General features: G+C 35.6%; 2 protein-coding genes across 10 annotated transcripts in view; one reads left to right on the top strand and one right to left on the bottom strand.

Annotated features, from left to right (window-relative positions):
* The window catches only part of LOC149785237 (uncharacterized), a 226,185-nt gene extending 212,002 nt beyond the window's left edge, over positions 1-14,183 (top strand). For 5 of the 6 annotated variants that reach the window (XM_089979066.1, XM_089979070.1, XM_089979069.1 and 2 more), the window contains one exon: positions 319-14,183. In XM_089979066.1, the coding sequence (XP_089835192.1) occupies positions 319-3,735 (3,417 nt within the window). In that variant the 3' untranslated portion in view covers positions 3,736-14,183. The remainder of the gene's footprint in view (positions 1-318) is intronic. The other variant, XM_089979072.1, reaches the window with a different exon arrangement.
* A 2,524-nt stretch (positions 14,184-16,707) lies between these two features.
* Positions 16,708-26,838, bottom strand: part of LOC149785239 (uncharacterized) — a 37,663-nt gene continuing 27,532 nt past the window's right edge. The window contains exons 5-6 of one of the 4 annotated variants that reach the window (XR_016425375.1): positions 20,837-21,494; positions 16,708-17,145 (exon numbers count right to left, since the gene is read on the bottom strand). Coding sequence is in view for 3 of the 4 variants with exons in the window: in XM_089979073.1 (XP_089835199.1) it covers positions 20,764-20,886 (123 nt within the window). In the remaining variant the exon portion in view is untranslated. Of the gene's footprint in view, positions 21,495-26,838 lie in introns of all 4 variants that reach the window. The other 3 variants (XM_089979075.1, XM_089979073.1, XM_089979074.1) reach the window with 3 other exon arrangements.

The following is a 26,838-nucleotide window of genomic DNA, read 5'->3' on the forward strand; positions in this document are numbered from 1 at the left end:
GAACTTTTGTTTACATATTACCTCAAGGCTTCTAATTACTATACTGCACCAACACCTTTATAATAAGCTTGATCTGTTTAGTTATTTCTAAGTATTCATACACTGTAAAATAATAACTCTTTGGTGATTTCTTGAGAATAAATCATCTAATATCATTATTAAAATGTACCTAATTTCATACTCTGATATTCCAGTATCAGTCAATCTTATGACTCTTTTTACTAATGTGTCAGTATATTATTTACTATATCCATGTAAATTAAGAGTTTCTTCTATTTTGTTATCACCACATCTTAATATTATTTATCTTTGTTTCAGAAGAATCCTCCCAAGATGAGAGGATCTGGAATGCCTATGTACAGCATGAGGAATAACAAGATGGATCCCATGAACAACCAGGTCATGGGGGGCTTTGGCCCCAGTTCTACCAACAGTGTGGCCCAGTGGGTCCAACAGCAGAATCAAAATCTCCAGGAGCAAGGATATCACATACCCAGCTTTCCTGGAAACTCACCAAATTCTGGAATGATGTACGGTCCACAGAATCCAGGAGGGAACTTTCCAATGCTTCCTGATGGATCCTTCTTTGATCCAGATATGATGGGTCTGAATGGACCAATGGGATATCCCAATATGAACTTGTTGCAGAATAAAGTACCCAATGAAAATTTGACTCCTGAACAGTTACAAAGGAGAGAAGAACAGTTGGCAAATTTACGGAAAATTCAGCAAATGTTGTTTCCAGAACAGAGGCAGCATGGACAACAGTTCCCAACAGGACCTGGTCCTGGCCCTATTCCAGGACCTGGCCCAGGCATGATGCCTGGGGACATGCCTCCAGGGATGTATGAACAGAGCATGATGGCATCAAAAAGAGCAATGATGATGTCACAGCAAGCAATGACTTCACAGCATAACATGATGGACTCACAGCGGCAAAGCATGATGTCACCTCAAGAGTCATATATGATGTCACAAAGTATGTCCCAGTTTGGCCATGGACCTCATCCACAGAGCATGCAAAACCTGACGCCAGCTCAGAGAGAATGGATGCGTATGCAACAGGATTTCTACAGTGAAAAGAGGAGATTTCAGCCAAGTCCAATGGGGCCTCAAATGGGTCCTGGTATAGATCCACAGGGTCCCTCGCAGGGACAGCCTCCACCTCCATATTCAAGCTCAATTGCTCAAAAGCATCAGAATGCTATGGGAATGGGTTCTCCTACCTCACCTACACTTAACGGACCTCTCAGATCACCAAATATGCCTGCTCAGGGGCCTGACCCCACCATGGACCCAATTTTTCCTCCACAGCAACGAAGGCCCTCATTTTCCCCAATGGATCCAAGTATGGGTGGTATGGGGCCAGGTATGCCTCCTTGTGTTGGTAATTATGATCAGGGAATTATGTCGGGTCCCCATGGATCTCCAATGCACCCCAGTATGGGACAAGTGATGAATGTGGGTGGTAACATGCCATCTGGAAAAAAGAATTCTCAGGCTCATTTACAAAGGGCAGGTAATCCTGAACAGTATCAGCCAGATGTTTCTTTGGCAACATCAACCACTAAACCACCTCCCAGTTATGCACAATCACAATCGAACAAAAGGAAACGTGAGGACATTGAGGAACTGTGTAAAAACTTGCAGCCTACACCTTCTCCACACCCGATTTCATACATTAATCAATTTGAAGGTCAGGAATTGACGATCACTAAACAAATCAATACTGCTTATCGTGAACATAGCTCTAATGAGACCCAATCCAACCCTTACACTCCTCAAAACCAGATTCCCCATTCTCCCATGCACGGACCTAATTCAAATAAAGGACCAATGTCTAATTCAAGCCAGACGTCAAGTGGACCTTTATCAAGTCCAGGGCCTATGCCTGGTCCAGGGCCTAGTCCCTTGTCAGCATCTGGTGCTAGCATGCGCTTGTCCCATTACGACCCTATCCCATCCACTTGTGGCAGCATAGCCAATTCCCCAACCGCATCAGTAAGTAAGCCCAGCATGTCAAATATCACATCTGCAACTTTGGCCAATTTAGCTAAAGGGGTGGAAAATTTGTCCAATCAAATGCAGCAACATATGATGCAGGGTGGTCCATTTCACAGTATTCAGATGCAGGGACATGGTAATAATAGCAGCAACAATGGTAACAACATTAACAACTCTCAGTCCAGTGCAGTCAATCAAACATCTCATTCAAGTCATGCAATCCCAGCTAGCACGCAAACTCAGTCTACACCTAGTGTTAATAACACATATGTCAATGCTACAATGTCAATACAACAGTTAAATATTCAAAGTGTGCATGGTGGTGGGAGTGCACCAGGACAAAATTATAATGCCTCTATGCAGAATCAGCAGATGCTCATGGACCAGACACAAATGAGTGGAATGCATTCGTCAGCTGGAGGACTGCCTCCAGGTGTACATGATAATGGACCTATGATGTCATCTGCATCAATGTCACAGCAAAGTATGATGGGAAATATGGTCCATCCAGGAATGAATAAAATGCCATCCTACTCAAATGCACAATCTTCTCAAATGGCAGGCCCAGTCAGTTCCATGATGCAGCAATCAACGGGAAGGATGGCTTCACCAAATTATCAAGTTAGTTCAGTTGGAAATGCAAATGTGCAGATTCAGCCCAAGGCTCCAAATACCATTCAGTATCTCCCTGCAAATCCACCAGCAAACCAACCAAACATGACACAAATGCCAAATAAGAAACCAGACTTGGATTTTATGAATAGATTCCCATCACCTATGAATAGTATGGAAGGGAAAGGACCCAGTTCTAAGTATAATTTCCCAGGACAACCAACAAGTCCTATGATGAGTCCAGGGCCTGGACCGGGAATGGGCCCTGTTACAGGGCCACATGTAGTCCCTGGAATGGGTATGGGTCCTGGACCTGAAAGCAATTCTCACTATACAGGGCCTCCTGTACAGGGCCCAGGAATGCAGCAAGCAATGATGATGAGAAGAGATAGCCCTGGTATGCCAATGTGTGGAAGTATGAATGCTTTAAATAGCATGGCTAATTCTGGGCCCATGTCTATGGGTATGAACAGTCCAATGACTTCTAGAAGCGCCATGAGTGGGATGGGTAGCCCAGGTCCCATGTCCATGTCCATGTCAATGACAAATCCCATGACTTCAGTGAGTGATCCAAGGACTTCCATGAGCAGTATGTCTGGTATGAGTAGTATGAGGAGCAGTGATCCTTTGAGTCACATGATGGGGGTCCCAGTGGGTCCCCCAGATATGGGACCTAGTCCAGGGTCAATGAGTAATATGAACAGTATGACTGCTAATATTCCATACAACAGTCCTTATCCAGGTAGCAGTCAGGCTATGATGTCGCATGGCCCAGGATCACACTTACAAATGCAGGGTACGGGGCTCAGAATGGCTGGCCCTGGACCAGCAATGAACAGTATGCCAATTCAGGGGCCTTACAGTAGACAAACAAGTCCCGGAATTCGAATGTCAGGTCCAGGTTCAGGATCTGGAATGGGCCCCTTAAGTCCCACTAATCCAGGATACAGTGCACAATTTCAACAATTTCAGCAACAGCTTTATTCTCAAGGACGGCAGCGGCAAATGTCACAAATGGACAGTTTCATGGGTAACCCTATCACTGGTCATATAATGGGCCCTGGGCATAGCCCCCATTATATGGGGTCAATGATGCCAAATATTCCAGGCCCTATGTAAGTGGCATGCAGTGTGTATTGTTTGATTAATATGGATCAATAGTGTGAATAATTTAGTGTAAGTACAGCAAGAATTCTGGATTGGACAGGATCTGGATCAGCACAATTCAATGAAGATTTGTTTTGCATATTTTGTATATAAATTTGTACAGTGATCCCATGGAAGCTTTATGATAGTACATTGTGACATTTTTGAGAATTTTTATATTTATAGAACAAATGTTGAAAAAGTGATTCACACATACAGTCATTAATCATCCATAGGAAAATTATTTTATCCCATTATTATTACAATATGGCTTTAACTCAGATTGTGTGAGAGCAGCGGAGGATCAAAATGAATTTTTGAACTCTTATTTTAGAGACAAAATATTTAAATTATTTTCATGCTTTAAAAACTTTGTTTCTATCTTTCACGGCAACATAACATAACATTACATTATATATTTTAAGACTAGATCTTTTTGCTTTTTATACACCATGATTGTTACTCTCATAATCATTTCCATCGATATTTTCTTTAATATGGCTTTTGATTCAGTCATATTTGACATTAATTTTATGGTCATCCCAAAGTTATGTTGGCAGATGACCTCAAGGGAGGCAATTCATAACCAGACTTTAATTGATGAATTATGATTTTCATCAGTCATTTTATAATATAAATTTGTGATACTTGTATTTGCAGAATTTTATAATTTTAAAGATGCAAGTTTAAAACTGCAGCATTTTAAAGGGAGAAGCCCATCTTTTTGTGCAGATATTTTGTTATTCATCAGAAAAATGATCTCGCCTTAGTTATATAAGCATAGGCCACATTGCCTGTACACAGATTTGTAGATTTTTAAGACATTCTTTTCAAAATATTTCCCCCAAATCCCAGGATATATTTTTACCCATTTTTAACAGACAATCATTCTTTATTGTAACATTTACTGTAGCTAATCAGTTTTTCTCAGCAAGCATGTGGCATTTTAGCCGTGGCATTTTGTAACAGCAGCTGAGATGCTGACCATTATGATAAGTTGTCATTCTTGTGACAAGAACAATCTTATATAATTTTCAAATAAAACTAAAAAAGTTAGTGGTGGCCATGGATGAATTATTTCCAAAATGCAGATCAGTTCTTTCTGTCCATTAGATTAATAAAAGGCAATTGTTATGTGTGCTTCGATGCAGGTTTGATGATTGAAAAAGTGCATGTCCTTGATAAGTCTTCTGAATAGATGAGAGCCTGCTTTTATTTGGAATTGTTTTAGTATTTTATAACACAGAATACTAGTGTGGGGAAAAGGATTTGCTATGTGATGTACTATTATAGAGATATAAAAGTTGATGTTAACATAGATTCAGTCTTATGAAAGGTGGGTTTTCAGAACTTATTATGAGACCCTTCTAACACCAGTTGTTAAGTGACTATAATTACCAGTCTTCTCTCCCCAGGTAAGTTATTTATTGGTATTGAAGAGTGGAAGTAATGTGTTTGTATGTTCTTTAAAAAAAAATGGAATCTTCAGTGTAACGTATGGACTTCACATGTTCAAATCTGTAATATTTGTGACAGAATATCCTTTTTCATTAAAGAAAAATACTGGTTGACCCAGAATCAGCACTTGCCAGAAATTTTATTTGCCATTTCAAGTTGGGTGAGTAAACTTTCAGCCCTTGAATCTGTCTCAAAAGGGAAAAGTAGATGCATCCTTCAAGTTTGCTGAAGAATTTCTTTACCTTGTTATAATTTATAGGTTTCAGTAACCTTGACAACAGCAGTAGCGAGTTATGTTAAGCAAGTACTGGGTGAAAAAAAATTATTTTTGTAGAAGAATAATTTGACAGAGGCAAAGGCACACAACTTGTGTACAAATTGGTCATCATTGCAAGGCACTGTGGATAAAATGAGTATATTGTCTGGTTTTACCTATCTTACCCTTGTATCAATGAAATCTTTTTCTCCGAATACCAGTTGTACCCATAATTCATTATAGCAAATTATCCAGTGACTTTTGACGATGGTACCAATTCATACCGGAACTCGAGTTGGATTGGCTCTTGTCTGCTAGAAATGATACTCCAGCCAAATTTGAATTCATTTACTTGCACAGGATTATTGGGCTGTTGTATGTCATGGCTTATAGTTTTCGTTTTTAACTTGGTCAAGTTAATTTTCAGCAACTTTGAAGGAAAAGCATTCCTGAGTCTTTTGAGACAACTTTCTGCAGAAATGGTCATCATATCAAATATTGGTAACTAGAGAACTTTAAGAAATCGCCAACCATTGATGACTACTGCACATGATTATATGGAAATGGAACCCAGGACTGTAGAGAAGCAATGTGAATGCATTATTGGGTGCACTAAACAGAATACTAGCTGATTGATACTCTTTATATGCCAGCCACAAAGCAGTGCTTTATGTTTTGTGTGTCCATCAGATCTGCTGTCACCAAACTTAGTGTATGGCATGAACTTAAAGCAAGAAAGAGACCTATCAATTCCAGGATCAAGGTCACTTTCTGAAAGAAGAAAAATTGTTTCACACATGACAACTCCATCATCTACAGTTATCAAACTTTGTGGATGGTTTGCACTTGGGGTAAGGAAAAACCCTTTCGGTTTCAGGGGCAAAAAAGGCAAGGTCATTTTGGGTGAAAGAAAAGGGCAATTTTAAAAGCCATTTAGTATAATTAATCTACAATCGACAATTAGGAAATGTTCGAAGATCAAAAGTAGAAGTCACATTTCCTATGTATAGGTTTGCATATATAACATTGTGTAATGCATGCAATGGCAAAGTGGTTGGCATGCCAAGCTCAGAAGCAGAAGGGTGAGGGTTTGAACCCTACATCAATCTAGTCCCTTGGGATTGTCTGCTGTGATGTGACCCTGGGGCAAGGCTGTTTAATAAAACAAACCGAACAGCGTTGAGTCAGATCTGCAATTACATCAAATTTTAGCTCATCAGTGTTTATAGTAGTAACTTGATATCATAAATAGCTTGATCAGTAAAGACAGTGAACTACAGGCATGTTATGTAATGGCAGTTTGTCTTCACAGTTGGGGGTATTATATTCAAGCAAATGTGATAAATACATGCATAGTAGCATCAATAAAAAATTAATTAATATATTCACTTCCTCTTTCATCCCTCTCGGTGTGTATCAAAACTAGAGTACTATGAACGGTACATTATACACCTGCTCAGTGTTTAGTCATCTTCTGTGTAGACATTAGTAGGGCCTGGTTGACTCCAGAGGTTACTGACCAGTGGGTCTCGGTAACTTAGACCTTTGTTATGCAGTCTTGAACTAAACTTGGTTTGCAGAAACCATTACTTTCTTATTAGACTCACCATGGCTGTGACTTCAGAATCTGGAGGTTTTTTTAACTGTAAGCCACCCACAAAATATGGTCAAGAAAGTTGCTGTGCAAACCCATTTTAATTTTAATAATTTTTAATTTCTGCAAATATGATGGGCTTCTCTTTTTATGATGTCTTTAGCACGGTAGAATAAACAAGGTCAAAATACATTCAATATGCATATTCTTCTAAGTAAGTTTTTATTTTATTTTGTTTGCAAAGCCATGGGGCCTGCACACTTTTTTTTTTACTTTTAATTTTTTTACTTAAATTTTGATCAAGTGGTGATGATAGACCAGACCCTATACTTTGCATGATACAAGGCATTCATTTATAGTGGTGAATAATTTATTGCAGTAATAACTAAGGTAATACAGGTATATGAAAGTATTCAGGACAGTTCATGAATGATATCTGTGATATACATTGGAAACTGCCACAGTTGACAGAGCATTGAATTTTCTTCAACACTCCATTAAAACTAGCATGATTATTTATGTACTATCTGTACTTGCTCAGAAACCAAGTCCAACTGCAAACTGTACAGATCTGCCAGCACATTATTCAATGCTATGTCATGGTCTGTGTTGCTTACAGTTGGATTCTACTTATCAGCAAGTATATACATATATTAGAACAGCAGGGGTGTTTTTTCTTCTCTTTTTTGCAAACAGTCATTCTTGTGTTTCCTGGTGAAACAAGTTTTTGATTGTGCAGCTTGTACTTATTTTAAACCACACAAAAAACCTGCCACAAGCCGATAATTTCCAAAGGACACTGGTCATTATTTGGATAAACCACACAAAAAACACCACAAGCTGATTATTTCCAAAGGACACTGGTCAGTATTTGGATAAACCACACAAAAAACACCACAAGCTGATTATTTCCAAAGGACACTGGTCAGTATTTGGATAAACCATACAAAAAACACCACAAGCTGATTATTTCCAAAGGACACTGGTCAGTATTTGGATAAACCACACAAAAACACCACAAGCTGATTACTTCCAAGGGACACTGGTCAACATTTGGACAAGCCACAAAATATTATACAGTATACAAAAAAGAATACAAAAACCAAATTCACTTTAAACAATAGTGAAAAAGATGAGTGAATTCACTTACAAGACATATATTTTATCATGAAATGTAATAATTGTGGAATTATGGTTGTAAATTTTAAATAATCAAAACTCTTTCAAGTTTTAACATGCCGTCAAAAGTAATTCCACTGTCGTCTTTGGTAAAGGACAAATTGTAGTAATATATGATACAGCATCCTGCTGTATAAATATTAAAGAAAATTGGTACATTTTACAGCTCAAGTATATGCAGTGTTGCTTTGAGGATTTTTTTATTAAAAAAAATTGGTAAACTCCCCTGTTGAAACTTTAAAAGAGGGTCAAGACCTAGAAATAAGTCAGCCATATAGTATCGTGAAATGTAAAATTCATCAACACTTGAAGCCAGTGTCTGATTTTTTACTATGTTGCTTACTTAAAAACATGACATTATTTTTCACCATTACATGTTTGGTAATTTGTAGATCCTGTCATGACTACAGTATTCTTTATAAGCTTTGACAAGTACATTACACATCATTCTTTAGCATTTTTTTAAAATAGGAACGATTCATTTTTGGTCCACTTGCATTCAAACACGTGTTCATATTTCAGTTGTGGCAAGATTCCTGGTCCTAAAGAATCACAACCTTTACCAGTCTTGGATCCAAATGCTTGAGTTAGGAAAAAATGGCTGTCATTGTTAGAATTTCTGAACTTTCTTGAAATACTTCTGTGGGATGTCTAATGAAAAAACCCTCAAAATTCTAGTTCATCAGCATTTATCGTCTTATACACGACAGGTTCAGACATCTATTTATCTGCCTTATCCAATCAGATTGCTGGACTATCAGAACCCCTTGGAATCCTATCTATAAACCCTCCATATTATAAATCGTGTTTTAGATGAGAATTTGTTATCCTTGACATGTTCAAGATATGTTTCTGAGCAACATTTATGTAAAAACCTAATACAGATTTCAAATCATGCAAATATGAAGGAAAGTCTTGCAAATTTGAGATGTATGCAATTTGTTTGGCACAACTAATTTTCATTTATGCCAAGGTTTTTAAAAAAATGTTCAAATTTCAGCTTGCTGTGCACTAGAAGCAACAGTGATATGACCTAGTTATTGAAAAGTTTAAGTTACCATCTTCCTTTGTTTTGGCTGCCCTGTATATACATACATACACAAACACACATGTACACACTAACACTTGAAAATTTTGCTCCCTCATTATAAACCTGTTCATGGAACCATAAAAATGATCTGCATTAGAAGTGAGGGTCTCCATTAGAAGTTAGAGAATTCCATATTAAAGGATGTTCCAACAAATTTTGTTGTCTATTAAAACACAGAAATAGATTATTTTTTTCCCCCATGAAGGAAATCAAAGTTACCAAGGATAAATTAAGTACCAATGATGAAAAAAATTTAATCAGATCCATAACCAATGCCTTGTAAGAGGGGTAATGGTATTGTTTGTGTGTCTGTCTGTCTGTCTGTTGCCTTATCTTGGAAGAAGAAAAAAATTGTTTTCTTAAAGGTATTCACCATTTGAACATCAAGCTTGTACCTGTTGATTACATGTATATCTCAATAATATTTGAATGGGGGGAGGAGGAGGAGGAAAAGGTAAAGTAAATCGTCCAAGATGCAAGATGAGAAACTCCTTTATTTCTGTCAGTTGCAAGAATGAAACAAGTTTAGCATTATCTCATGATATGGTGTGTAATAGTTATCATATGTACTCGTTTACAAGTCGAGTCCAACCATGGACAACATGGACCCTGATCTGCCATCACATAATGCATCAGGTAGATCAGGGTCTGCGTTTATTCTACTGATTACTTCTATCAAATTGTGTAGACCTAGATCTGCAGGCACATAATGGCATGGCATATCAGAGTCTTTACAGTTTGCAGTTGAACATGAATTGTAGAGGTGTATATATCGTAATTGCACTAGAAGTACTGTGAATTTCTACATTTTCATGGTGGAGAATGGGGGTGGGGAATTACCTCTGTCTGTACTAAATTTTGTGGACACGTGAGTAAAGTTGGAAGGAAGCAATATTTTCTTTACAGGCTGATCTATAAATTTATAGTTTGTAGCAGCTGTGAAATTTGCAAAAGTCAGTACAAGCCTGTTAAACTACAGTCAGAGTATTCATAAATGACATGGAAAGATTTTGTAGATCAATGGATTTTTCTTTATCATGAAGATTCAAATTTCACTTTGACATTGCTAGTTTACAACATTTCTGGATTTCTTCTTTTTTTAATTTTGATTATGTTTTAATTATCTTTAATGAAATACAGTTGAAGCAAAGTAAAATTTTATTTTATAAGTTGATACATCTTGAGGTATTGATGTTTTATATTTTTTAATATCTAATTTCCAAAGTTTTACCATTCTCTCAGTATAAGGCATATGAAGAGTTATTTTAACTTGCATTATATACTTTAAAAAATATATTTTGCAAACTTTTTATATGTCCATGGATTTATTTTGTGACATCCCTCTGTCTCTGGTCTATTCCTAAGTCTTATTCTGAAGTTTGTTTTTTAGAAAAACTTGAATTCTCCAACATCAGATGTTACCAAACATTTAAATAGTTTGCATTTGAATTAAGAAAGAAGCCTTCATTGTTAGGTCTAAAGGTCAAGGTCACTGAAAGAAGAAAAAGACGGTTTCCACATACCAATCAGTTCTCAACCATATACCTTCACCAGATTTTGTGGATGGCTTTTACTTTGGGTAAGGAAGAAGCTTGTTGATTTGGGATTCAAGGTCAATAAAAAAAAGTTTCTGCATAATAATGTTTGCCCTGTTGTACATTTCTTGACCGAACTTTGTGGATGGCTTGAACTTTGGATAATAAAGACACAAAGATTTTGGGATCTAAAGGTCATGGTAAGTTTAATAAGAAATTGTTTCTGCACAGCAGGTTTTGTTTAAGACTGCACACCTCGACAAATTATTAACTTGACTGGTACCTATATAGAAGACTATTAAACACGTGGTAGGCCTTTAATGTGCTGTTCACAGTACTTGTGTTCATAACTGTTTGGGTCTAAAGTACTGCCATCTCACCTCTGTCTGTGCCGGTTTGAGTCTCGGATTCAGCCAATGTGGGTATGTGAGAAAGCTTGCCACTAGCTTGTCATGGGTAGGTGGTTCTTTCTGGGGTGTTCCCGGGTTCTTCCTCCACCATTAATACTGGCCACCATGTATAGCCTATCATGTGCTCAAACATGGCGTTAAACCCCACAAAAACAACAACATAACTGTTCTTGTACACAGAGGATATATATTTTTTTATGATGTGCAAATAAGAATGCTGATTGATGGCTATTTTGGGAATCAGCCTGATGCTGAAATTTGCTTGATGTTGCATTATCAGACCTCCTAACTCTTATGATTTTGCTGTAAGTTTTACAGAAATGACCCTTAAAATATGATTTGTGGTAAAATCTTGATATTGGTTTGTATGTTAGATTTTAATCCAGGTTTCATATAAGATTTGATGGAATTGGTCAGGGAACTAGACTAACTTGACTGGAGTACCTCGAGACACTTCAGACTGCATACTTTGTGATTCAAAATTTCTGCATGATCAAGCTCTTTTTTGTTAAAATGGTGTCCAACAAGCCAAAAATTGGTGGGGGGTAACAATTACATTTAGTGGATATCGTGCGTTCTGTTACATGGCAAGAAAGACGATTGCTGCCACCACAAGCTACAAAAAAATTCAACTTTTAAGGATTATGTCCAGCTGTGAGATATCAAGGAGCCATTGAGCTCCATAGGTTAAACCGTACTGGAGATAAGTAAGGATGGGGTAGGTTTGACAAACTTTTGAGTTGAACATGATGTTGCCATTGCTGCGTCAGCCTTGATTCACACTTCTGGACTTTTAAATGCAATGTTTCAAGCTTGACAACAGCAGTACATAACATTTTGTTATACCTTATTTAAAACTGGTCCAACTTGCAGGAAAAAACTGACTGCCTTACTGAGGTTTTGTTTGAGTTGGCAGATTATTATCCTCTCATCAATAAAGCATTTTGCCAATTCATAAAATTATTTGGTTTGGTTTGTTCTTTCAGTACCCTCGTAATATTTTATTACCCTCTCAGGCTCTTGGATCCAGTTTCGCCTAAACTTTTGAAAATTGATATTTGGATTCATCAAGGAGAGTAACTCGGCCCTATCAAAACTAAGTCACTGTGACTTAATCTGCACACTTTAATTGACGTGTATTTTCAGTTGTTACAACCCAAATCTTTTAGAATCTGTTTTAAGGTACACTCCCGAATATTGGTATATAGATACATTTTCATAGAAAAACGAGGTTACTGTGACCTAATCTGCATGCTTGAGTGACTTGTATTTACAGTTGTTCATTCATTATCTAGTACTCTATTTTGCCTACACTTAAGATAATTGGTATGTAGAGACGATGAAAGTAATCTATTACACCAAAACTGGGTCAGTGAGATCTACTTTATATGTTAGAGTGACTTGAGGATTTTCAGCTATAAAGAAGTTACACCATAAATATATCTGACCCCTACTTCACAGATACTTTTGAAAACTGGTATGATGATATATCATGATGAAATCAAGTTAACCATGTCAAACTAAGATATGGTTACCTAATTTGCACACTTGAGATTTATGTATTCTCAACTGTTCATTCATTGCACCCCAGCTGCCAATACATTGGATAATATTTCACTCATAAAAAATTGGTTTATAGAGATATCTCGATAAAAATTAACTTGATCATAAAATAACTGTTTGAGCCTATTTTCATGCTTCATTGACTTTGTTTTTTCAATTCATTCATTACACCCATCAAGATCTTGTACCTTATTTCACCTACAGTTATGACAACTTGTGTATGGACACATCTAACTTGGCCATACCAGAACTAGATCAGTGATCCAGTTTTCAGCTCACTGTTACTCCCTCAGTATCTAACTGCATTTTCATGAGAATAACTATCATAATAATACTAGAACATTACGTCCATATGTTCATGCATGAGTGACTTCTTTTTTTTCAGTTACCTGTTCATTACATCTTCAGCATTTAGACACTGTTTCACTTGTGAAAATAGCAATATGGTTGCATATCAGGATGTGTTGTCAAACCATATTAAAACTAGGTTAACCAATTTTCATACTTGACTGACTTCAGTTTTTTTTCAGCTATTCATATGTTACACCCTCAATATATTGGACCCTATTTTGGCCTATTCTCCTGAAAAATAGTGTATGGATGCATTTCCAGGAGAGAAATACAACATTCCAAAATTATGTCACAGTGACATAATTTTTAGGCTTGAGTGACTGGTATTGTCCAGGATACTGGAATGCTTGGACATTTTCTAATAGCATTTAAAAAGGGCACAGTTCTGTTTTAATCAATTTGCATACAGTTATTTATGTATGCTTCATTTGTCTACAGAAGTTACTCATTAGACAAATCTTTTTCGCAAAAAGGGTAAATATTTGTTGAGGGGGGTGTGTTTGCAAAATGGATTTGGGTGCACAAAATTGTGTTTTGCAAATTACTTGCATTTTTCTATGCATCCAATCTGTTCTTGTCTACTCTGGCATATTGACATTTTTCATTCATGAAGGTTTCAGTTCATTTAGAATCATGAAAAACATTGTTTTAATGACGAGTTCAGCATTACTGAACTGATTAAGTGACCTTTTGGAAAGGTCGTATTGTATACATGTAAAAATGATCAATATCTTTAATTGTAAACATGGGTTGCAAGAATCGGCTTTTTTGTTTCTTTTAATTATTTTGTTGTGACATATTGATATTTTTTACACAAATGAACAATGAAAGATTTTTACACTACATAATAATGACTGCAATTTAGTTTTCATTTACATTGCTCATTATATCATTGATATATTGTAATGTTTCCTGTCAGAAATTTTGCAATTCTTGTTTAGAATTTTACAGGATATTCACAAAAATAAAGTATGAATTACCATAACTGGTTCTTGTGTTGAAAGTTATAATTAAAGACCAAAATAGAAGTTTCAGAAATTCAATAACCAAGTTGCAAAAGAGCTAATTTTAAACATAAAAGCTTCCCTCTTTAAAAATAAGATTTCACCTAAAAGTTTCATTAGTAGCATTGAAACAAGCACAACTACCATATATACATACTTAGAAGTCGAGTCCAAATGCAACCAGGATAGACCCAGATCTGCCATGTAATGAGCCAGCAGATCTGGATCTATGCAATTTATCAGTAAAACTAACAATATAGACCTCTAATTGCTGGTGTATTATGTATCATCAGATGAGAGGTCAATGTTTGTAGTTAGATCCAACTTTTATGGGAATAGATATGGTAACTGGAGCAAGCTTATTCGATACTGAATTGCTGCTACAAACAACAGTGAGCATTTTTTTTAAACAATAGAGACTACTTTCAGCAAATTTAAGTACTGGCAAAAATATCACCTTTATTTTGATATCCTTGTAACTAAATAAATTACTTTCTCCTAATCACTCTTGAAAGGAACCATATATTTAGAGGTGAAGAGACTGGTATAAAAGATCCAGAAAAATTAGCCAATCAGATTGTAGAAACTTTATTTGAATGGGTCTTTAAAAAAGTTTAAATTCAGTTGTGAAGATATTTGGTTTTAGCCATGCCTTCATGTGTAATAAAATGTTAGAAACTTACTTGCGTGTTAATAATGAGATCTGAGTGTTTTTCTAAATCAACCGGCAGGGAAGGGGGTCATAACTCTGTCAAATGATAATGGAAATAACTTAAGAACTTACCAGAGATCTTGTTTACATACATTTCTGTATAAGGTGTAATTAAATTTGCCAAGAAATGTTGGCTAGAGTTTTAATAAGAAAGTGTTTGTGTATTTTGTGTTGACAAAGGGCCGTAACTCTGCCTAATAATTAAGGGACATGATAGCCTTTCATACTTGTTTAAGATGTTGTTGAAAAACATCTTACATAATTGGATTGAAATCACAAATGTGTACTAGATGTTTTTACAAGAATATTGCATGTTTTACATATCTGTAATATCTTCATAAAGCTTTTTGTGCAGTTCTTCATTTTATATATTTGGACATCACCTTTAGTTAGAACCATACAGTCACTATTGTGGTGGGGTACTGCAAAACACAGCTAGGTACATGTATACATACATGGTTTCCAATTAAGGGATATCCAGCACAGAAAAGCTCTTTAATTTGTTGAATAATTATCAAAGTTTGGGTATTTACAGCCAGTACTTGATGAAAGAAAAAAACACACAACTAAGTTGTAAAAGAAAATGGGGGGTGGGGTGCCTCATGGCACAGCAACACAAGATTTGGAGATAATTGTCTTGCCCAAGGCCATACTAAGGTATTTGACAAGGCTGGTCCAGTGGTAGGATTCCAACCTATGCCCTTTTAGTCACAAGTCGAGCATGTTAACTATTGAGCCATTGCTGCAGTTCAGACTTGTAATTGAAGTGATCGTTAAATTAAGTTTCTGGAGTTTGTAAAACCTTAAGTCCGATGAGATTACAATTGCCATAGGGATAATTTGGGTGCTTGCCTTAAACATTTGTATAGTTAATCCAAGTGCTCAGGCCATCAAATTAGTCAAGTAGATGGTTTACCCCTTGGTGTGCTCCTTCTCATTATGTTGTGCAGCTTATCACATTGTGTGAACACATCTGTGATGTGTGATATTGGTAAATGTTACAGAAAACAAAGCTTATCTTCCCCAGTTTTGATATATAAACTTGTCTGTCCTGTCAGAATTCATTGCTTGCTATTTGGTAATTCATGTTTGGGAACATATAATTGAGCATTATCATTAACAGCAACCGTTAACACCACCAACTTGCCGTTGCAGTTAATATTGGGGCCCTGAGTTGTCGAATGGTCTAAAGTGCTCACCATTATGGATCACTGCCATCTCACCTCTATGTGGGTTCGAGTCTCGTATTTGACCTATGTGGGTATGTGAGAAAGCTTACCAGTAGCTTCTCGTGGGTAGGTGGGTTCTTTCCAGGGTTTAATACTGGCTGTCATTTATAGCCTATCTTGTGCTGAAAAATGGCATTAAACCCCACATCAACGACAACAACAGCAGTGAATATTACTATCAGACCTTGTTTAACATGTAGAAATGCAGGATGCCATTTTGGTGTCTGACAATGACTACATTTATTTTATAGTCCTTATTTGGATTACATTGAAAGTAGATGCTAGGGCATGAACAGACTAGTCTGATAAATCGGCACTGAAGCCTGTACTGATACTGATGTATGGTTTGTGTCTGATGTCACCTATTCACTAAATCAAGCAAAGCACTTTTTTCAATTGCTTTGGCACTAAATATTCTTATTGCTGTGCCATAAAACACTTCAACAAACCATAGTTTCTGTATCTTTTTTTTACTTCAGGATTCATCCTGAACATTCAAAACCAACAGAACCATGTCTGTTAAGTGGGTTACTGAGAAGAAAATTAGAACACGACAACAGCAAATCAAACTCGGGCAATCTCACTTGAGGAATGCTTGTATTTAATTTTTTATTTCATTCCAAAGCAAAAGTATTTAATTTCCTTTTCTACTGCATAACATACACATATGTAGACCAATGAACAAGCACCTGATGCAAATGATGCCATTCTTATCATTGTCCTGTGTAGAACTTAAGTAAAATCCAGCCATGAAGAGCCATGTTCATCTGAGCAGTCTAACATTATACAGAGTTATGTCCCTTTGATATCAGCACTATATTACCCATTGATAATCTACAGCTGGTGCTTTCATGCGTCCAAAAAACATTCCATCTGATGTAAATACATCCTCCCACAGAGCGAAGAATTTTCAGCATGATTCAATCCACTCTTGTACCTGGCTTGGGGCATGCACAGAACTGTCATCTTTTCCAAGGATGCCAAGCTGTATGGGCATCACATCTAATTACCAGAGAAAATCTGCCTGTAGCCAGCGTGTACCACATTAGCATAAATTTCATTTATCAGTTTATCTGGATGCTAATTTTCATGCATCAATTACCTGATAAATTCTGTACGAGTCCATTTTCAGAAAATATTATTTAGAAATAAAATTATATTTTAAAAAAAATATAAAAGGGAACTGGTTCCAAACAAGTTTATTCTTAATATTATTTTCTCCAACAGTGTACATCAACAAATTAAATCCATTTTTTGATGCATTATGCAACTACAAGAATTACTATGCACAAAAAAAGTGATGCAAGAAAAATTAAATTTGAGAAAAGAAAGCACAAGGCCAGGGCCTGAATACCAATGGCTTAGAATCAAAACATTGCTGTAAAATATGTCTTGGCCTTGAAATGATTCATCCAAGGTATTAACAAAATCCATTCAGAAATTTAGGAAATGTAAGCCAATAACAACACAAATTTTTTATGACAGCAACATTGATGAACATGTCACAGAATGAATTGCCTTAATTTAATAACGATTCCAAGAATGAACTAAATTCATCAAGGGGCTTGGAAAATATATAAGCCAATGATTTTTTTTAACCAAAACAGTAAAGCAGATTTACTGTGACTTTGACCACATGGTCTTTAGAGCCAATAAGCATGTCATAGAATGAATTGTATTGGCTTCATAATGACTCGTGCTAAGCATGATGAGAATTTAAAGGAAATTTATGGTGATGAAAAACTAAATAATAGTAACAAATTGTTGACATCAGAAAAATGACAGCTATGTCTCACTTCCAACTTTAAATGTGGACTCAACAAAAAAGATCATATTATGCAAATTGTGTTGATGGAAACACCAAATCATTTCTATAATAATGAGCAGTGCGAAAATCTACTCCAAAGGATGACATTATCCATATGACATTGACGGTATCATAAACTTATCTTATTTCTCATTATTGAAATATCAACATGTCACATGACGTTATGGCATCATACCAAACAAATGCATTGTATCAGTTTTTCAAAGTCAAAGCATCCAGTAATTTTCTGGAGTATGTAATAGAATAAAACTTCCCTCAACCAGCCCCTTTACAGAATAACTTCTGCAAACTGTCAGAAACAATCTGGTTCCAGTGTGGCTATTCTAATACTATGTGAACCTCAATATACAGGCCACCTCTTTAAAGCAGTAAAATTTATGTTTCTAGCCAAAGTTAAATTTTTGCAAAGTTTCATTGCACTGTTTAATTTTCCCAAACCATCTGCTCTGTAACCTGGGTTATTCTTCATATTTATTTCATGTTACTGTTCAAGAAGCCATATAAGTATTAATAAAAAAAAACCTTAAACTCTACAAAACAAACCAAAAAAATATTTTTCATTCCAATATCATTTGGTTCGTATGTTTTACTGTTTTATCTTCCATATGTACTCGTATGAAATGATTAAGACTGCTCGTGTATAATGCATTATATATTCTGGATTTTTTAAAATTCAAATACAACCTCTGTATATTGACAAACTCCATAAAACTGCCAAAGTTTTGTTGTCAACGGCATCTAGTTTAAAGTTCTAATGTATTGAAATAAATTCTATAGAAATAAAAAAAATAAACTTAACACACACTTATAAAATCTTAACATTGAGATAAAAAGACAAACAAAATGACTAAAAAATGATTCATCACTTAAGTAGTACTGGCCCTAATAATGCAAACAAAGAGATTTACAATAATGAAATACATGAATTTGAATAGAATATATATATATATATATATATATATATATATATATATATATATATATATATATAAAGACTGAATTTGAATAGACATATATATATATATATAAGATAAAGTACACAGAAAAATACAATTATCAGCATAGATTATACCATTAAAGTGAAACTTTTCATTTACAGACCTCCAACTGTGTCAACAAAAAGTGGTCTGTCATTAGAGGTCATGACACTGTATAATACAGTTTATTTGTGCCAATGACCAGTGGTCTTCCAAAATAATTTCTTTCAGTTCCTGTTTTGACTAATTCAAAACAGTATAGAGGATAAAGGGATTAGATCACTAATTAATTTTCTGACGATAGTAGAGTCAATGTTTTTGAGAAAATAAATCTATTTTGTGTGCTAGATAATAGGCACAATATGTGAATCTGTTTTACTGTAGCACAAACTTTCTGAACAATCCTAATTATGTGCATTATAGTATTTTATTAAAATAAATGTCCCTAAAGAGCGTAATCGATAAAAGCTACCTTAATCCGAAGTTTCACATTGGATAAATCAAAAATACAATTGTCAAATATATTGAAGAAAAAATCCACCTTTCGACACCACAATCCTACTGATTTTGATCCCAAATTTAGAATATATGCAAAAATTATCAACATCTTGGACAAATTCAGTAATGAGTGAAATGCATGCATATTGATTAGATAATCTCGCATCTGATTGGCTAGCTTGTTACCTCAGTAGACTGAAAGTTTATAATTCTCATAAATTTCTATAAAACTTAGTACATGGGTTATAACATCAAGATCTTGGATAAAATGGGTTACAACATCAAGCTCCTGGATGACTTTGATGAGCAAGAGACTTAGCATATTAACTGTATCTTTATCTTTAGAAAGAATGTTTATCAGGATATGGTAAAATAAGTCAAATAAACATATCAAATTTGAGTGATAGTTTACATATCTTACATTTTTCCAATATTACGCAAGCCTGCTTAGTGAAATAATAAACTGTTAAGTAATGTAAGACAGTTAAGTGTTAGCAGACCCACCAGGATCATTTCTTTGTTTTTTAAAGACAAAAATATGTACCAGTGAAACACACTGTTTTGGGAATGTGCAGTACAAGTCTGCTAAATCACAACATACATGTACCACATCTTGGATATTGTCCTTTCTAGGAAGGAAGTTTTAGAAGCACCTTAACTTCATGCACACACTTTACATCAGTTCATAATTTATCCCTATCCCAGAAGAATGTAGGTAGTGTGTAATGATGTCACTGATGTAAAGAACTGAGAGCAGAACAGGCAGGTTGACGGCAATGGCCTTTCACAACAGTGGCCCTAATGTGTTGCCATCAATTTTCTGATACTTTTTAATACACCTTACATTAAATACCGTCATCACTGTAGTTAAATTAAAGCTTCATGTCCAGTGTTTTGCCTCATCTCAATCACTTTCAACAATAATATTTTCAGTTCTCACAAGAAAGTTTTGTTACTGAACTAAAAGTTACATTTCTGTTCCTGAAAAATTATGACTGTTTATTCATGGATTACAAAGTCTCAGATTGACTTCAATCTTGACAATTTAAAAAAAAACAACATGAATACAATACTATTTTGCACCAGAATTTTTTATTACATTTATTTAAGAGTTTTAACGATTTTAAAAAATCTGATTTTTTCTGCTTTGACCATCCAAAAATGTGCTTGTACTTGTAATATCATGACTCGCATGACTGAATCACAACTGTGTAATGTATCATGGGGTTTCTTAACATGTGTGACATTATATAGACATTGATCCACTAAAACCAGGTTACAACCACTATAAATATTTACAAATACATAAAATGATATTCAAAACAATATAGTGAATATGATAACCAAAAACACAATAAATATGACTATGGTTAAAATAATGAACACTAACTTTTTTCTCCGTAGATAGGCCAATCCTACCTGTGGGGGAACTGCAGTGACCTGCAAAAGAGTATAATACATAGTCTTGTGAACTTAGTGGATGATTCATACAGATTTTGTACCATATAAAAACCTGCCTACAACTCTAGTCAAACTAAAGACAACATATACCCTGATCTGCTGTCGCAGTTCAAAGAACAGACTAGATGAAGCGACATAGTAAACCAATGTAACAATGGCAAAAATTGGCAGTTTCATTTGCTGACTAGATCAGCATCTGTTAAACGTTGTTTTTTCTTCGATTGACATCAGATAGGTTTACAACAGAATTTTGTCTTGAACGATCACAGAAAGCATGTCTGTATAAGTTTTGAAATGGCAAGAAGTGTCTTTGTAATTTTGGTTTTACAAGACTACTATGGTGGTTAGCTGAAGTACAGTATATGCAGGTCAATAAATAAGCACAGCAGTACTTGTTTAACCTGGCCATAAGGACTGGGACTACAAAGATGACAAGTCATTAGTCTTTTTTGATTAAAGGGTTAAGTCCTTTACATAATGAAAATGATCAAGATGATAAACACAATGACCATAAGGACAATAAAAAGTATGATAAATTTTCTCCTCTTCTGAATTTCGGCAAACTGGTGAGGGGTGGTTGTCACTACCTGCAAAAGAAACGGACATGCATGGACACAGACAACAAGGTAGTGTCAGTGACATCCACAGGAACGTACTTTATCAGAAATCTGGATTGAGTGAATTTATATCTGAGTATTGATATAAATACGTAAGTTCTAATAAATTATAATATTTTAGCATCATAAAATTTATTAAACTTGTCAAATGAAAATTTTTCAATGAAGAATTTCTGAAAAAAAATAATCGATAACACACCTCTTGTAAAACTGTATGGTGTTTTTAACAAGGAAAAAAACTTCTGTGAGTTGTCTCAATATATTTGTAAACATTAATTTGTAAAAAGTTACAAAGACATTTTTTAAAGAAAATATAGTGAAGAATTTTACAGGATGAAGGACATGTTTGCATGGTGCGAAATCGATTTTCAAACTTCATGACTTCAGAAATCCTTTAATATATGAAGTTCAATTTTTATCATTTTGATTAGTTATAAAAACAATAATGAATCTCAAAAATATAAAGGGCAGAACTACATGCATATTTTTTCCATTGTTTACAAACCTTGTTGAAGCACACAAGTCCACATGAATACATAAGTAGTTTGTTTCTGGTGTTAATAACTTTACATTTTCCACATCCTATGATACAGTTTTTAACCAATCTAAATGCTTGGTATAAAGGCTTTGTAAAATCTGTAATAATTTATTAAATAAATACTGTAACTGATCCTTAAGGCATGTTATAGATGAGACCTCATTGTGCTTTTATTGAACACCTTTAAGGCACTTTGATGCATGTAAAAAGAACAAGCAGGTTTGACACAATAAGTACAGTGACAGTGATAGGTAATGTTGTTGTTGTTGTTGTTGTACGGTTTAATGCCATTTTTCAGCAAACGACAGGCTATACATAGTGTCCAGTATTAATGGTGGAGAAAGAACCCGGGAAATCCCTGGAAAGAACCACCGACCCTCGAGAAGCTACTGGCAAGCTTTCTCACATACCCACAATGGCCGAATCCGAGACTCGAACCTACACAGACAGAGGTGAGATGGCAGTGATCCGTAACGGAGAGCGTTTTAGATCACTCGGCCACTCGGGACCCCGATAGGTAATGTAAGTCACAAGGAGGTTCTCATTACTGAGACAAGCTAATTCCAGGAACTCCAGAGCTTTCTGCTGGTAGTAGGGGAGTGTAATTTTGTTGAGGAAAGGGCAAGGAAACAATAGTAATATAAAAGAAGTAAGACACATTTGCAAAAGAGGACACTACTGATAACAGAAAACACTGACAATAAAAACCAGGTGATGTCTCCTGTGTCAAATAATCAGGGGTTTTGACTTCATTAAGCAAGGATGTAGAATGCTGACAATGAATATTTGCCAAGGTTTCAGCAGCATCACGCCGCATACCAAATTGGGTTCAAATACAATAAGTGTGTGTCAATGAAAGTGAGAAGAATGGACAGAAAGGTGGACAGAATGTTTTTTGTGCTAAATGGCATGTTAGCACACAAATGGCTATATGGTGCCAATTAAAAACAATGTTCTAAAAATGTAAAAAGGCTGGACAAAAAGTAGGATGGCAGAATAAAGGACAGACTGGCCTGATTTAATATCTTCCATTTTCTACAAAGTGCAAGCAACAATAAACTAATTCCATCCTTGAAGTTGAGACGGGAAATCCCACCAAACAGGTTTTAATTTGTGTGTAAAAACAAGGTCTGATGACCTGATTAGTAATTATGAGCCTGTGAGTAGGATTTCCCTTTTTACAAAACAAAGCACATGACTGACTTTTAATTTTGTCCCTAGTAATATCTCGAAAAAGGGCCAATAATCATTACCAAAATAGCCTCATAAGTAGAGTCTGTAAGTCATTTTAGAAAGCTACGGCTTGGTGACCTTTGCCCTTTTACAGCTTGGTGACCTTTGTCTTTTAACAGCTTGGTGACCTTTGTCTTTTTACAGCATGGTGATACTTGTCTTTTTACAGCTTGGTGATATTTGTCTTTTTACAGCTTGGTGACATGTGTCTTTTTACAGCTTGGTGATCTTTGTCTTTTTACAGCTTGGTGACATGTGTCTTTTTACAGCTTGGTGATATCTGTCTTTTTACAGCTTGGTGACATTTGTCTTTTTAGAGCTTGGTGACATTCGTCTTTTTACAGCTTGGTGTCCTTTGTCTTTTTACAGCTTGGTGACATGTGTCTTTTTACAGCTTGGTGATCTTTGTCTTTTTACAGCTTGGTGACGTGTCTTTTTACAGCTTGGTGATATCTGTCTTTTTACAGCTTGGTGACATTTGTCTTTTTACAGCTTGGTGTCCTTTGTCTTTTTACAGCTTGGTGACATGTGTCTTTTTACAGCTTCGTGATCTTTGTCTTTTTACAGCTTGGTGTCCTTTGTCTTTTTACAGCTTGGTGACATGTGTCTTTTTACAGCTTGGTGATCTTTGTCTTTTTACAGCTTGGTGACATGTGTCTTTTTACAGCTTGGTGATATCTGTCTTTTTACAGCTTGGTGACATTTGTCTTTTTAGAGCTTGGTGACATTTGTCTTTTTACAGCTTGGTGTCCTTTGTCTTTTTACAGCTTGGTGACATGTGTCTTTTTACAGCTTCGTGATCTTTGTCTTTTTACAGCTTGGTGACATTAGTCTTTTCACAGTTTGGTGTGGTGTGTGACATTAGTCTTTTTATGGCTTGGTGTGTGACACTTGTCTTTTTACAGCTTGGTGACATTTCTCTTTTTACGGCTTAGTCACATCGGTCTTTTTACAGCTTGGTAACATTTGTCTTTTTATGGCTTGCTGACATCTGTCTTTTTACAGCTTGGTGTGTGACATTTGTCTTGTTACAACTTGGTGACCTTTGTCTTTTTACAGCTAGGTGACCTTTGTCTTTTTATGGCTTGCTGACATCTTTTTACAGCTTGGTGTGTGACATTTGTCTTTTTACAGCTTGATGACCTTTGTCTTTTTACAGCTTGGTGACCTTTGTCTTTTTACAGTATGGTGACATCTGTCTTTTTACAGCATGGTGACATTTGTCTTTTTACAGCATGGTGACATTTGTCTTTTTACAGCCTGATGACATTTGTCTTTTTACAGCTTGGTGACATTTGTCTTACAGGTTGGTGACCTTTGTCTTTTAACAGCTTGTTGTGTGACCTTTGTCTTTGTACAGCTTGGTAACATATATCTTTTTACAGCCTGATGACATTTGTCTTTTTATGGCTTGGTGACCTTTGTCTTTTACAGCTTGATTACCTTTGTCTTTTTATGGCTTGGTGACATTTGTCTTTTTACAGCTTGGTAACATTTGTCTTTTTACAGCTTGGTAACATATATCTTTTTACAGCCTGATGACATTTGGCTTTTTACAGCTTGGTGACATATGTCTTTTTACAGCTTGGTAACATTTAGCAGGCATGGTTGATTTCATAAACATGGTAATTCCATGTACTGTCAGGCTTGAGTCATAATAAAATTTCATGTAAGATAGGATAGGGTCTGTCTGTATGATTTTTCAACTGAAAATTTTCTAGTTCTCAAACTGTCAGTGAAATAAGAGAAATAAGCAGATTCAATACATGCACTGATGTGAGATGGAGAAATTTCTATCCAAACTGTCGGGGAATAAAAGAAGTTAATACATTCAATACATGCACTGGTGTGAGATGAAGAAAATTTATATCCAAACTGTCAGGAAATAAGAGAAATTAATAAATTCAATACACAAACTGGAGTGAGATGGAAAAAATATATATATCAAAACTGTCAGAGAATATATGAAATTAATATATTCAATACATGTGTTGATAGCATGGGTAAATTCCATTCAATGGTTATAGCTGGAAAGCAGGATAAAAACTTGCAAATGACTCTTGTCTAGTGAGTCAGAATCATAATCATTATATGTACTTGTGTGAAAAAGCCATGTCTGCTAATTCTAATTCCAAAGGTGAAATTTTTCCATCACACACCAATTCCTATGATGAATTCTTTTTTCTTCACATTCCTATTGTATTCTTTGTCAGGATAGCTGCATGATCAAGAAAACAGCAAGTTTTAGAAACTACACTCATTTCAGAAGAAAGCCATCAATACAAGGAACATTGATTCCATTTTTCTCACATATTTCCTGGGCCAGGTTGTCCTTAGCCAGTATGATACTTCAAATAGCAGGATCAAGTCATCTGATACAGACTATCTTGCTATTTTTACACCTGGTACATGTCACATTTCACTTTCTTATCAATTTGAGCATTATGAACTCCAAAACTCTATCATACATCTACCTAAATTGTTTTTATTAAAAGACGAAAACAAAGTGAGCCTAATGCTATAATGTCTGGAAAGAATTTCCAGGAATTTAAAATAAGACTACTTCTGCTTTTAACTGCCAAGTTTTGAAACCATCTCAGATATTCTTTAGCTTTAAGGTTTCAAATTAGCCACAAAATAGTCTTATGTTGAAGAGACCATGCTGACAAGACTTTTTAAGAAGAAGCAATAACAAGATTTTCAAGATGGCTGCTGTGCTAAGCAAATTGAAGCACCACATGTACCTGATGGCAAATATATAACCAGGCATCCTGCACCAAGTGACTGGCTCTTTGAAGTGTTGTACTAGTCAAGGACAACCTGTCTGTGAAACATGTCAGCTAGCTAGGGTGCTGATTTCAGGGGGTGCGTTTCTCCAAATCAACAAAAGTTTTGAAAAATAAATAAACACATTTCAGTTTTACTGAGGGTTGTTTTTATCCTGGTTTATTTCATACAGAGACAAATAATTGGGTAGATTCAGTCTGACCTAAACATCAGGCTGACCGGAACAAGCAAAATGAGTGAGTGAAAATCGCGCATATACGAAACATTCAAATGTTGAAGAAAAAAATTTAAAAATGTATAGTTTATAAATTTTGAAAATGATATTTTCCGGGGGGTGGGGCACCAGAATCTAACCTTGCCTAGGGCGCCAGATAGTCTGGCGCTGGCCCTGATCATGGAGATATTATGATAATGTCTATCCCTGCTTACATAAACATGGAGATATTATGACAATGTGTATCCCAGCTTACACAATCATGGAGATATTATGACAATTGGTATCACAGCTTACAGTCATGGAGATATTATGACAATGGGTATCACAGCTAAGCAGGTACAAAGAGCACCCTACTCCCAATTCTGTGCACCATAGAGCTGTTTCTGCCCTTGATTTGAACCAAGAACCAAACTGATTTGTAACACTGACATCCTGTCTTTTTTTTTTTATATACCATTTCCCTTCCAGAGCACATGCTCTCTCTACACCTTGTCATTCACAGTGCACAGTCTGGAAACAACTTTTTGTGTGTGCTTATA

This window comes from Sinohyriopsis cumingii, chromosome 13, assembly GCF_028554795.1.
Source record: "Sinohyriopsis cumingii isolate HCF-2022 chromosome 13, ASM2855479v2, whole genome shotgun sequence".
Taxonomy (NCBI): domain Eukaryota; kingdom Metazoa; phylum Mollusca; class Bivalvia; order Unionida; family Unionidae; genus Sinohyriopsis; species Sinohyriopsis cumingii.